Below are 14,516 nucleotides of genomic sequence, written 5' to 3' on the forward strand. Positions count from 1 at the left end.
CATCAATCGGTGAATCATCGGAGGAGTAGGATTTGCATTTGCTTCCGGCATGCTCGGCGTGTGGGTGTAGATATGCTCGAAAGGCTTATAGCGAGCTTATTATTTCTATTTTAGCGAGAGCCAACTTGAGGTTTTGTATTTTTGGTTATGTTCTGTTTTGGATTCGTGGTCACGGCGAGAATCGAAGTCAACAGTTTTGTTTCTCACTCACATATAGACCCTTATATAGCTGAAGCCGATATTGGTGACTTCTGTGCGTATGTTAGGTTACTTGATTAATGCTGGCTTAATGATTACATGTGTGTTCCATAAGTGCAGATGTCACAGATAAGAGTCCAAAGCTTAAGCCGACATTTGCATGTCTAGATGTACGAGTGATTATGTGAAACTATTATTGAGCAGCCTTGACATGTGGGAGAATATGATATTAGATGAAATCAGTGCTTTTACATATGTAAATATGTGTGATTAAATGTCTTGCGAGAATTCTTAGAAGGTCTGTGTAGTTGTTTACATTATACAAGTATAAACAAGAAGTACAAAGCTCTAAGAGTATAGTGAGTGTCTATACTGAGTATTTCTGTAAACAGAAAGACTTATTGAACATTGAGAAACATGGAAGAAAAGAGAAGTGGATCAAAAAGAGGTTGAGATATTTGAATGGGGGCGTCTTTGAAAATGCTACTGGAAGTAAATGTAATTTAAAATATATTATTCTAAGGTTGTGAAAGATAATAGGAATAGTTGTTAGGGCACTATCTACAAATTTTATATGGGTATTGAGATGCTCAGAGAAGATTATAGAAAGAAGACAATGATGTAATGTACTAACAAAATTGCCAGATTCCATATGGTACTTCGAACAAAGTAACGGGTTTTTCCATAAGAACGCTACAAAAGGGGTATCGATGACATTATTTATTCCTGTGAAAGTTCATTCGACGTCATTTTGTATCGAACTCGATTTCTTTTACATAGCCACCACGGGCACGCTTGCAGAACCCAATTTTCAACGGTTTTCAAGCATAAATCGGCCGATACTTTTGCTATTTCAAGTTCGATACTTGCGCGAAGTTCACCAATCGTCGCTGGCTTGTTGACAAAGACCATTGGCTTGACATAGCTCCATAGAAAATAGTCTAACGGCGTCAAATCGCACCACCGGGGTGACCAATTAACTAGGCCATTTCGTGAGATAACACGCTCACCAAATTCGATTTTTAATAAATCGATTTTGACATTCGCTGTGTGGCTTGTGGTGCCGTCCTGTTGTAACCTTATATAGTCCAAGTCCATATCATTCAATTCTGATCAAAAATATTAGGTTATCATTGAACGGTAGCGATTCCCATTCACAAAAACATGCCTATTGTCTTGATCATCACGGAAGAAGTACGGCCTAGTGACGCCGGCCCATAAACCGCACCAAACCGTAATTTTTTTGGGATACAATGATGACTCATGGAGTACGTGTGGATTGCTGTGCTGTTCTTGCTCAGCCAAATTCACGAGCATACGACGATTCTGGTGGTTCAGCGGCTTCAGTTCTTGCGTCTATTTGGTCTTGTAAGGATGTAGGCTAAGATCTTTTCACAAAATTCGCCAAAACGACGTCACAGAGATGCCCAATGCTTGAGAACGATGTGTGAGAGACTGATTTGGATCTTCTTAAATTGATGCTCTAGCGGCAGCAATATTCTCGAGACTACGGACACTTCTTTGTCTCACTGGCACGGGAACATTTTGTACTGTGTCTGTGGATTCAAATTTTTCTTAAACACTCAATTTTTAATCTAACAGCACGACTATGACGACCATAAATTGGACGTAATGCTCTTAAAATTGAGGCCAGTGACTCCGAATTTCGGTTAATTGTTGGACTTTGACTTGTTGTTGGATCGTATATGTTCCATGATGAAATGGGAAACCTTACTGAAGAGAAATATCAAAAGGGGGGTAAAAATTTGACGTCGTTTGCTGTCCCTATGAAAACCCCGTTATATCATATCCCATTGACAGTAGACGATTTCGGGCCTATAGAGTTTGCCTAACGTCTGCTGACTCTCTCCATTTAATATTAAAGAAATGGTATATATAATTCAACAGTAAGCTTAAAAGTCAGCATAGATGGTTTCGAATTCTTCTTCTAGAATACTATACTAATATATGTATTTACTTTCAGGTTCACACGGCAGTCCAACAGCCGGGATTCAAGCGTGTCAAACGTGGTTTGCGGCCAGCGATTCCCGCCATTCATGGTCTCCCATTCGAGTCCACTTTTGGCGCAAAACCGATTGGACTGGAACCAAGTGATCCGTATTTCCCCTTACAATGGTATTTGAAGAATACGGGTCAAAATGGTGGCAAAATGCGTTTGGATCTCAATGTGCAGGCCGCTTGGGATCAAGGTATAACCGGCAAAAATGTTACGACCGCAATAATGGACGACGGTGAGTGTTAAAAAGAAAATGTATAAAAACAGTCCATTAACTTCTTGTTTACGTTTTCTTGTAGGTGTGGACTACATGCATCCCGACTTGAAGTTCAACTATGTAAGTATTATAGTATATATATTTTAAGGTTATAAACGATTTATTTGTATAAAGCTTTGGTTATTAAGTTGATGAACTAAAGTGGAGACTAATTATAAACTGAGCAATACTGACCTAAGAACGCTATTTGTAATTTTTAGAGCGTAAACAAAGTTTTTCCGTTGTCCCCTTTAGACGCAACGAACCCTCAATATTATGCGAAACGTCTATTTTTGTCGAAAAGCCGGCCATAACTTCGCTGGACCAATGGACTTTCGCCATTCGTTATTTTTAACTTTTATTTCGAAGCTTTTTGCACATTTCATGCTAAAAGTCACTCACACGTACCCACTTTACATGCCTAAAAATAATATATATACATATACATATTTATTCTCTATACTTGTTAGGGTAGGAACTTTTGCGAGTCACGCACATCAAGTAGCTGCCTTTTAAATTGTTGTGACAATGCACTTTTGACTGTGTTTACTTAAGAGCTCGTTACAGTTTTGAATGTTTAACCTTTCACCTTTTAGGGCAGCCTTTACGATTGCCACTTTAGAGTGTTTGTTGTTGTCGGCATTAAAATGCGGGCAAATGACAGTCTACTGCTATGTGACACGTGAGGCCATTTCGCGAGTGTTGCGGAGCCAAAGTGCACATTTCTTCATGTTAATGCTTCATTTTTCACATTAATTATTTGCACGCAACTATTCGCGAAATATTCGCACTGACGCAACTGTGAGAGGTTAGTTTATGGTCATAGAACAAGTTTGCGTCATCTACAATAAGCTTATACATATGTATATGGCACTAGATGCTTGAGCAAGTAAGCACGCTCGAAAAATGTACTAATGCACGGCTAAAAGGTGACCCATTTTGAGGCTCCCTTAAAGGTTACCTTTTTGTTTTAAGAAAAAACAAAGATACTTCAATTTAATGCGAAATGTTTATTATCATTCGAAAAAACATTATTTGGCATTTATTTTTTGAAGATTATCTCTTTCAAATCTTGGGCGCGGTTACGTCTGCGATAGTTCATCCATTGAGTTAAATTTTTGATGTCTCGTTGGAGCGTTTCGACTGGTAACTGGTGAATGATATGCGTGATGTTATGCTCCAAGGCCTGAACCGAAGTGGGATTGTCCGCATAGACTTTAGATTCTACATATTCAAAAAAAGTCTAACGTTGTGATATCACACGATTTGGTAGTCAATCGATCGGCCCAGAACGTGAAGTTATCTGCTTACCGAAGTGTTCTCTCAATAAATCCGTTGATTGATGCGCTGTTTGAGAAGTGGTGCCGTCTTTTGGAAACTAAATGTCGCCGAGACCACGAGCTTCAATTTCAGGCATCAAATAGTCAGTTATTGTGGCGCAATAATGGTCGCCATTGACGGTTACGTTATTACTGGCATCATTTATTAAGAAATATGGACCGATGATTCCACCGGCTCACAAACCACACCAAAAATTGTTTTTCTGGATGAAATGATAGCTTTTGAATCACTTCAGATAGCCCTTCGTTACAAATGCGGCAATTTTGGTTGTTTACATACCCATTGAGTCAGAAATGGTCCTCATCGCTGAACAACATTTGGCTGGGGATTGTCGGATCTTCATAAAACTTTTCAAGAGCCCATAGAACGCTGTACACTTTCGGTTTAAGATCTCGATGTAAAATGTGTCAAGTCATTTCACACGTCAGTCCGAGTTCTTGCGAACGGCACCACATCGACTCTCTACGGTCTTGGTCGTGTGCACTCTTAGCTGCGACTGCTATATTTTCTACACTGCGTGCTGGACGTGTGTATTCGGTCGAATATTATCCAACAATGAATGCTGATTTTCAAGATGGTATGCGAATAGTACGCTCATAGGCCGATTACGTTGACCATAAGATGAGCGCGCGAAACACATTATTTACAGAACGTGAATTTCGTAATAAAGTTGAACGATTTGTAAAAGTTGTTCAGGCGTTAGTCTTTCCGCGATGAATTGTCAAACAATACTGAAGAAAAATAACATTACAGCTTGACAAGACTCACCCGTGATCTATGAAAAAAGGCTACTGACAAAAGTACGTCCTTCGAACGCCACTACCACCCAGTTTTAAGAAAAACCACTTCAAGGCATTATACTTTTAGCATTACGTCACCTCAAATGCAAAATAACGTAATATCACTTTTCAAAAGTTCACAGGCGAAAGAAAACGATATAATAGAAACCACGTCTAAGAAACAAAATTTGAGTTTTGGTTATAAAATAGTGTTATATTGGTTATAAAATGGTTATATATTGGTTATATATTGGTTATAAAACGGATATATATTGGTTATATGTGACAGCGAGAGGATAAAAATTTATGATAAATGAATGTAATTTGGCATTTCAGGTGACTATTTATTAGTTTTTTAACAACCATATTTCATAACTGGTTACATGTAATAATATTTCATTGTGTTTTTAAGTACATACACACCTCTGTATTGTACCCAAGCTATAGCCATTGTATACGAAACTTTTCAAAAAAACATTTTAACATTTGGCAAAGTGAGAACGTCAACCCTTTAGTTTTAGTACCCTAACATCTTAAATATTATGTGAGTTTAAAACAATCACCAAATTAACGGTATTTAAGGCTGTTTAGCCACAAAAAGGTTGTTGGGCAAATGCAAATTCAGTCAACCACATACATTTTTGGATATCCTCGCGTAAATAGAAGACCCACAGTTTACGAGTTTGCAAAGAAGAAGGAATTTTTCCAATTAATGGGAATCTTATCAGCTTAAAACTTGTTTTAATTAGAAGTATAATTCGGCTTCCCTAACATTTTTTTTCTGTCCGAAAAACGAAAAACGATAATCAAAGTATAATTAGAAAAGGCTTTCTATTTTTCCATTGCGTCACATTTCTTGTTTAAAAACTAATTTGTATTTGTAAGATTATAAATTATTTAAAGCTTTAATCCAAACATTTTTTTATACATAACTTTATGTTTTTGCCTTTCAGAATGCCGAGGCTAGCTACGACTTCAGCAGCAATGATCCCTTCCCCTATCCGCGTTACACCGATGACTGGTTCAATAGGTGAGCTAATCTCTTCGTAAGCCTCATGCGAGCTTTTATGTACACAAATAAACACACATAAACACACCTAAACATGTATATACACATATTATTACTATGACATATTCTAATATGAAAGATTGCGCACAATGGCGTTCAAGAGACATAAATACTGCAGACACACATTTTATGTCACTATTATGACACTTCCAATGAGTGTCCACCTGTAAAATATTCATACTTTTAAGTTGCGCCCTTGGCGTTTATTTCCTCCCCTTTCGTCAACCACTATTCGGGTATTATCACATTCGTTTAATTTCGCCTTCTCCCCCTTGCTCTTGTAGTCATGGCACTCGTTGCGCTGGCGAAGTGGCTGCTGCCAGAGATAACGGTATATGCGGCGTTGGCGTGGCTTATGACAGTAAAATTGCAGGTAAGTTTCATCTTTCGGTCACGCTTACATACTATATACTTGTGTGCGTGTTTTGGCCTTAAGCAAAATGTGTAATGTGTTGCGAAATCGTTTATTCCCTTCGTAGATTGCATGTCGTAACGATTATTACATGGATTTTATTATGTATATATTAAGGTGGGTAAAAAAAAAGAAATTTTTTTTGCTTGGTACTCTGAAGAAAGGTTCTAGACACCTTTAAGAAAATCTCTCCAAGTATGAACTTTTTTAAGAAATTGAATGCCCTTCAAAAAAGGTCTGTTACGATTTTTTCGGAAACTTAAACGTTAAAAATATATTATATGTTGAAGTTTGACTATTTTATGTCAAATTTTCTTAGAGTTGGGATCTACCTCTATCTGTCAGTGTACCAAGCGAAAATTTGTTTGTTTTTTGACCCACCCTAATATTATATATATAGTATTGTAGACATGTACATATGTGTTATACTAAATTTTTATGTTTTCAAAATCAAAATAACAAAATTGACCTGAATTTTAATCCGATCAAAATGGGAGGAATTGAAATAAATCTTTATATTGATATAAGTTGAGAGAGTAGTTTTTTGGGATATACGAATAATAATTAAAGAGAGAACCATAGTGGCAACATTTAGCGTACCATTTAAGGGTAAGGAAGAACAGTGAAGCGCTTTTCTCTGATGTATAGACAGGGATTATTAAAATATAAGTCGATCATTTTGTATTTGAGCAGCCCCTGTTGATCATGTTGGTCATCATCTCTCTGGCCCTAACACCACCCTTTTGACAGGCTTAAACCTCTTTGTATTAAGTCGCAGAGAGTGTCCTCGAACTAGAAAAGCTAGTAGGCCGTCCTCGACAAGGCTCCATAACAGTGGGAATAGCACTCCAGCCTATGGGCAGCCCTTGTAGAACCGAGACGAATCCTTGTATCTCCGTGGCTTCAGCTATTTCGGCGCAGTATGGCCGCCATTCATCTTCGCACCGGTGCTGCCTCCGAGGTTAGCTGGTACAGAGCAGTATTGGTTGATCTGCCTACTCTGTAAGCATGCAGGGATGAAATTTGTAGCGCCTTCGACTTTATTTCATAATTCCCGATCTTTTCCGTATTTTTTTAGTAAAAAGGAAGTTCGACTAATTGGCCTGTAGGATTTTGTCAGTAAATAGTCCTTCCTTCCTACCTCGCTTAAAAAGTTTACCTTCGCGGTCTTCCATATTCCAGGGATGTACACCAGTGCGAAGCTATCCTCATCATCCGAACAAGGTGTGACAGTAGAATCTGCTCTCGCTGTTGTAAAAGTTCTTTCCAGCACCGTCCACCCCCGGAGACTTGAAACTCTCGAACGAAGCTATAACTCACTTTATTGAGTGCACAGTAAACAATTGCCTTGCGATTACCCAATCTAAGTGAGATGGCTTTTGTTCGACTTCGCATATGTAGATACTGGTATTCATGAATTTATTCCGGAAAGCGCGCCCATAGAAGTGCCGTCGCTCTTTCTTCCGCGCTGGTCATATACGTCCCGTCGCATCTTTTGATCGCTAATACTGTGTCAGCCTTGCTTCTGGACAGAGCCTTGTGCAACCTAGCTGCTTCTGGCTTAGAGGAACGGAATCTCCTAAAGCTTGCCTGTTTTGCAGACCTGATCTCCTAGTCATATGAGGTTAGGTTGTATTTATATTCCGCCCAGACCTCGTACGTATCGCCTTATTGAAGAGTGGCTGTACTTTTTTCCTAAGATCTCAGAGTCTGCTTGACTACCAAAGACAGTTCTGTTAGTCTGCCCCTCACCGCGCACATTCATACTTAGCGTATCCTAGTTTGCGTTCCGGGGATTACATTTGGGAGAGTTGCTTGACCTCTGCTTCTAGCGCGATCTCCACTGATACCCTCCACTCTGAGATCATTTCATTCATAGGGTCGTTATTCCAAGTGATGTCGAGCACCTCCCTTCTATTTATTGTGACGAAAGTGTGTTCACAACTTATGTTTTTTATCGCTAAGTTACTGTTAATTATGTACTTTAAAGGGACTCACCTCTTGTGTTGCAGTCCGTACTGCGCCATTCGAGGTGATGATGATAAGTTACCTGCAGTGACTCACCCATTTGTCCACAGCCTGTTAGGATGCCGTGGATGCCTCTCCCGGGAAGTAAGCTGCAGCAAGGATCAAGTCCGCTCGTTCACTGTCGCCGGCATGCACAGGTCCCGTATCAGGAACTCTGAAATACAAAAAAAAGTAATCAATGTTGTTCTAGCTCTAGGTCTCTCTCGTTAGAGATATCCCAGATTACCTTGTTGGCGTCTGCCTTGAGACCCTTAACCTTTCCTTTATAGACCTATGGTTTTTGGGTCAGCAAGATGTCATTTTGTACTTGATATTGCATCCGCCATTTATTTAAAAACTGTCGACCGAAAAAATCGTATTCTTTTGTTGAGTGACCTCGATAGTAGACTATACTTTTCAGCACTTCTCTTTCCTTCGCGAATGTCTCATTTTATACTAAATGCCTTAATCAATAATTAGTTATCCATATAATCTTCATTTTCCAAGCCTCGATCGGCTTCAAAGCCTTCATATTGGCCAACTGATATCGAAAAATGATTAATGACACTTTTTGCTACTTTTGTGTGCAAAATATTGAAAAACTTTTCGGAATTTTTATTATTGCTAATTGAAAATTTTATTATTGCCATTAGTCACATTTTTTGATCGAAAATAGAAACATTTTACTTTACTTTGATTCGAGGTCGCAATTGAAATGTGGTTTCAGTGGAAATGTGGAAATGTTGCGAAGGTTTGAAGCTTATTTTCATTCTAAAAGCATTTTAGTTTAAATCTGATTAAGGCAAAATTTTCGGTCACTAAAATGTAAAATTCTGCGCAAATATTGTCATAGCTTTTAGCTTCCTAAAAGCACTAATTGATTTACATATCTACATATATATGTGCATTACATATGTGTATGCGGTTTTAGCAACCGTTAACCATATGTTGCCACTGTTGCCACGCACATCCTTGACTCAATTTCACTTTTACATTCCGTAGGCATACGCATGCTGGATCAGCCGTACATGACCGACTTAATCGAGGCCAATTCGATGGGTCATGAACCGCATAAAATACATATATACAGCGCATCCTGGGGACCCACCGACGATGGCAAAACCGTGGACGGACCGCGCAACGCCACCATGCGTGCCATAGTACAAGGCGTGAACGAGGTAAGTGAATTAATGAGTGGAGGCGGCCTATAAAGGCATACCTATGTATGTGCATACTCAAGCGAGCTAAATCAATTTCTGCGCTGGCACATGCTCATACATACATACAAACATACGGGGAATTAAGTGAAACTTGTTACATTCACCAACAGCCCGAATATTACTCTACAAATACATATGTAGTTGTAAGTGCTTATCTATGTATGTATTGCTATGTTTATACAAGTGGCTTTTAACGTCCGCACATATGCTTGTATGTTTGTATGTATGTACATGGGCTTGTGCTGTGAGCATATGGCATCCGTCTAACTTCGTTAACATGTAATATTCGTTGTTCTCCCGCAGGGTCGCAATGGTTTGGGCAACATTTACGTGTGGGCATCAGGCGACGGCGGCGAGGAGGACGACTGCAATTGCGATGGCTATGCGGCGTCTATGTGGACAATTTCCATTAACAGCGCCATTAACGATGGACAGAATGCACACTACGATGAGAGTTGTAGTTCAACGTTGGCCAGCACATTTAGTAACGGTGCCAAGGATCCCAACACTGGCGTGGCCACCACGGACTTGTACGGCAAATGCACAACCACACATTCCGGCACGAGTGCGGCGGCACCGGAGGCAGCCGGCGTGTTTGCGCTGGCACTCGAGGCAAAGTAAGTAGAGGCTGTATCGAGTGGTAATTTGGCTAAGTATGCATTTAGTAAAGAGCTCTGCTAAATTGCTGTAAATATTACTTTAAATTCGGAAAACGTCTCTTGAACCGACGTTCCCACAGAATTAGTGGAATAGTATATTACATACGGTATATTGTTTGACGACACTCCGCCAGTGGGTACTTATGACTTTCATTAAAGCAGTGAGTTAAGTTTTAGAGGATCTAGCGGCTCATGAGACTGTCTTAGACAGAAATGTATCTTCTTCTCTTGTTTGAATCTATTTATGTTCAATTTGTCAATCGTTTTTTTGTCGCCTTAGTTCTGTTCTTGATCTGTGAGAACAAAAAACAGTTCCTGAGCCTATATTTTTTTCGGATTCTTCTTTATTGACGTAGACATCACTTACGCGGTTATAGCCGAGTTTACAATAGCGCCCTATTTTCGCTGTCTGACACCAATTGTAGATTCTAAGTGTAGCCAGGTCCTTGTCCACCTGGTGTTTTCAACGGAGTGGAAGTCTTCCTCTACTTCCCCCGCCGTGTACTGCGTCGAATATTCTCAGAGCTGGAGTGTTTTCATCTATTCGGACGACATAACCTTGCCAGCATAGCCGCTGCCAATGTCCTCGTATATCTCGTACAGCTCATCGATCCTCCGACTTCGGTATTCGCCGTTGCCAATGAGCAAAGGCCCATAAATCTTCCGTTGAACCTATCTCTCTAAAGCTCGTCTGAAACTCGAACGGCTCAGAGAGGTCCTTCCCGATCCTGATGGATTAGTTAGCTTAAAAAAACCACAGCTAAACCTCTATTTAGTGGATCCAACTCAGATCTCCTATTAAATCAAAAGATTTAATAAATAATATTCCGGAACTAATTTTTATTTGTAGCCCATCGCTCACATGGCGCGACATACAGCATTTGACAGTGTTGACTTCCAAGCGAAATTCACTATTCGACGCTAAGAATCGCTTCCACTGGACTATGAATGGTGTGGGTCTGGAATTCAATCACCTCTTCGGCTTTGGAGTTTTAGACGCTGGCGCAATGGTGACCTTGTCCAAGCAATGGCGCTCAGTGCCGGCGCGGTATCACTGTGAAGCTGGGGAAATTGTGGAACCAAAGTGAGTAGAAACGTCGTTGAATTCGAGTAAAATACATATATTTTATATACTTTTATTTAATATATATTTCTATTTTAGTCCAATCTATACCGGGCGCTCAATGTTTCTGGAAATAAAAACGGATTCTTGCAAAGGCACTGACACCGAAGTGAATTATCTGGAGCATGTGCAGGCGGTGATCTCCGCCAATGCCACGAGACGAGGCGACTTGGAGCTATTCCTCACTTCGCCGATGGGTACTAGGTGAGCGCGTGACTTGGTCTAAAAAATACTATAACTACTAAGTTTTCGTTATTAAATTATTATTAATTTTTTTTTCGATTTTAGATCAATGATACTGTCGCGTCGCGCCAATGACGATGATCATCGTGATGGCTTCACAAAATGGCCGTTCATGACCACACACTCATGGGGCGAGTACCCACACGGCACGTGGAAATTGGAGGTACGCAATAACGTTCTCATTCCATTTTGTTTATAGATTTACTTAAACATTTGTATGTGTGTTTGCATGTTCAGGCACGTTTCAATTCACCACAACCACGCTCCGGCTGGCTGATCGAATGGTCGCTTGTGCTGCACGGCACCAAGGAGGCGCCCTATCGCACACTCTCACCCGCTTCGCCGCACTCCAAGCTGGCTATCGTGAAAAAGGCGCACGAAGACCGCAAGATGAAGTAGACAGGTCAACCACCGAAAAGCGAAAAATTCACATGAATTAACTAAATCAAAAATCCATATGCGGGAGGTGGAGGACCAGGGGCGAAATACAGCAGAACAAACAAAATGAAAAATGTGTGGTGATAAGAAGAGCCCAAAGTGAATGCAGGTGGCAAGGCCGCAAACCAGAGTTTCAATAGAAAAGCAAATACAATTTTTCAGTTGTCAAGCACATAAAAAACAAAAACAACATACAATGCTTTAACAAAGCAATGAGAACAACAAATCTGAGCAACAACAACTGGCGTGAAGTATTCGAGTGAGCAACTGCTGCAGGAAACCTGAGCGCGAGCAATTTTTTTTAAGAAATTTTTGACTTCAATTTTTTTGTTTAATATTGACAGTATTTTTTTTATATTTTTACTAAAAATTCAAATAATTTTTTATATATTTCTAATAGAAAAAAGTTTCTATAAATATATATAGACAATTTCACCGTTTTATAGTAAATGCCTAAGCTGTTTTATCTTTGAAAATGTGATTGTAAATACATACCTACATACTTACATACATACTTGTAGCGCTAATATAATCTGTTTAATATTTTCTTTCAATAAAATAAATTTGTTTCCAATTGCAAAAGACTTCTATGCATAATTGTCTGACACTTACAACGCACATGAAGCTTAGACACATTATATTTACATAAAAATACATATATACAAATTTATTGTAATTATAAAAAAACAAAAAAAAAATTCTTTAAAATTATATTTTTTGTTTTTTTTTTTAGAAAAATACTTAAAAAAAATTAAGTAAAATATTTTTTTTTATAATAAAATATATTTTTTTTAATAAAATATTTTTTTTTAATAAAATATGTTTTTTTAATAAAATATTTTTTTTTTATAATTTTTTATATTTATTAAATTTATATTAATAATTATTTAAAATTATTTTATTTTTTTATTACTGTAAATGTTTTTTTTTTATTTTTGGCCATTTATTTTACATAAAACATAATTTAAAAGGAATTGAAAAAAATATATCCATACATAGAAATACATATGTATGTATACATACACATATGTATGTATGTATGTATATATTTTTTTAATACACAAATATGAAAATTATAATAAAAAAAAACCTGGATTATAAAAAAAATTTTTATTACTTTCTACTTTAAAATTTTTAGTTGTTTAATTTAATAATAAATACATAAATAATATATGAGATTAAAATTTACATATTTTTTAATATTCATATATTTTTCCGTATTAAAAAAGTTGTAATTATAAAACAGGAAAAAATATAAAAATATGTTCTAATTGAAACGAATATTAAAAAATTATATATATTTTAATTTTGTAAAATTTTTAATAATTACTTTTTAATTAAATTAAGCGGCGAACTGCAAAAATAAAAATTTCTTAATACAGAACATAATATGAAAACATAATTATAAAAAGTTTTATGAAATTAAAATATATATAATTTTTTAATAATCATACACTACACGATGTAAAAAATTAATGAAAATATGAAATACAATTTAAAAGGAATTGAAAAAAATATATCCATACATAGAAATACATATGTATGTATACATACACATATGTATGTATGTATGTATATATTTTTTTAATACACAAATATGAAAATTATAATAAAAAAAAACCTGGATTATAAAAAAAATTTTTATTACTTTCTACTTTAAAATTTTTAGTTGTTTAATTTAATAAAAAATAAATAAATAATATATGAGATTAAAATTTACATATTTTTTTAATATTTATATATTTCTCCCTATTAAAAAAGTTGTAATTATAAAACAAGAAAAAAATATAAAAATATGTTCTAATTGAAACGAATATTAAAATGTTATATATATTTTAATTTCGTTAAATTTTTATAATTATTTTTTAATTAAATTAAGTGGCGAACTGCAAAAATAAAAATTTCTTAATACAGAACATAATATAAAAACATAATTATAAAAAGTTTTAGGAAATTAAATTATATGTAATTTTTTAATAATCATACACTACACGATATACAAAATTAATGAAAATATGAAATACATTGTTTTATGTTACATTTTATTTTTTAAAACTTTTGTTTTTATTTTTTCCGTTTAATTAAATAAAATATTATAAATTAAAGGAAATTAAAATTAACTATATTTTTATTTTTATATATATATGTACATATATAAAAGGATATAAAAAATGTAATTATAAAAAATAATAATAATTACTAAAATTTGTATTTCTTTTGTTTTTCGGCTAACTAAAAAATGTTATTGTTAAAAAAATAATTCTTTTAATATATATGGATTGATGAAAAAAAAATTAAAAAATATATTTGCCGTTAAATTGTAGTTAAAAAAATAATTTTAATTCATTTAAAAATTGTTTGTTAATTAAATTAAAAAAATTCAAATAAGAAATTTTTATTTTATGTTGGACATTAAATTTACAAAAAATTGTTTAGAGAAGTATAGTTTAGAGAGAATGTTTTTTCACTTTTAATTGAAATTTTAAAATTTTTTTTCCAAAAAAAAAATTCTTTGAAATTTACATTAAAAAGTTCTTAAAATTTAGATTTAAAAAACAAATTTGAAATTATTTTTTTACTAAAAAGAATCATTTATTTAATAAATTTAAATTTCAAAAGTTTTTTTGAAAGAAATTTGTATGATTTTTTTTTTGAATTTAGTTTTTAAGTTTTCATCAAAAACATTTTTTTGAAATTTAATTTTGAAAAATAACATTAAATAACTTGTTTCGTGAAAAAAATACTTACTTTTAA

The 14,516-nt window shown here is 35.6% G+C and overlaps 1 protein-coding gene across 1 annotated transcript in view; it reads left to right on the forward strand.

Moving 5' to 3' along the window:
- LOC105227005 (neuroendocrine convertase 2) overlaps nucleotides 1–12,412 on the forward strand; it is a 66,198-nt gene extending 53,786 nt beyond the window's left edge. The window contains exons 3-12 of the mRNA XM_011206150.4: nucleotides 2,183–2,450; nucleotides 2,515–2,552; nucleotides 5,545–5,621; nucleotides 5,945–6,033; nucleotides 9,082–9,257; nucleotides 9,603–9,916; nucleotides 10,809–11,042; nucleotides 11,121–11,285; nucleotides 11,370–11,487; nucleotides 11,562–12,412. Coding sequence (XP_011204452.1) covers nucleotides 2,183–2,450; nucleotides 2,515–2,552; nucleotides 5,545–5,621; nucleotides 5,945–6,033; nucleotides 9,082–9,257; nucleotides 9,603–9,916; nucleotides 10,809–11,042; nucleotides 11,121–11,285; nucleotides 11,370–11,487; nucleotides 11,562–11,723 — 1,641 coding nt within the window. The 3' untranslated portion in view covers nucleotides 11,724–12,412. The remainder of the gene's footprint in view (nucleotides 1–2,182; nucleotides 2,451–2,514; nucleotides 2,553–5,544; nucleotides 5,622–5,944; nucleotides 6,034–9,081; nucleotides 9,258–9,602; nucleotides 9,917–10,808; nucleotides 11,043–11,120; nucleotides 11,286–11,369; nucleotides 11,488–11,561) is intronic.
- Nucleotides 12,413–14,516: the final 2,104 nt, after the last annotated feature.

This window comes from Bactrocera dorsalis, chromosome 2, assembly GCF_023373825.1.
Source record: "Bactrocera dorsalis isolate Fly_Bdor chromosome 2, ASM2337382v1, whole genome shotgun sequence".
Taxonomy (NCBI): domain Eukaryota; kingdom Metazoa; phylum Arthropoda; class Insecta; order Diptera; family Tephritidae; genus Bactrocera; species Bactrocera dorsalis.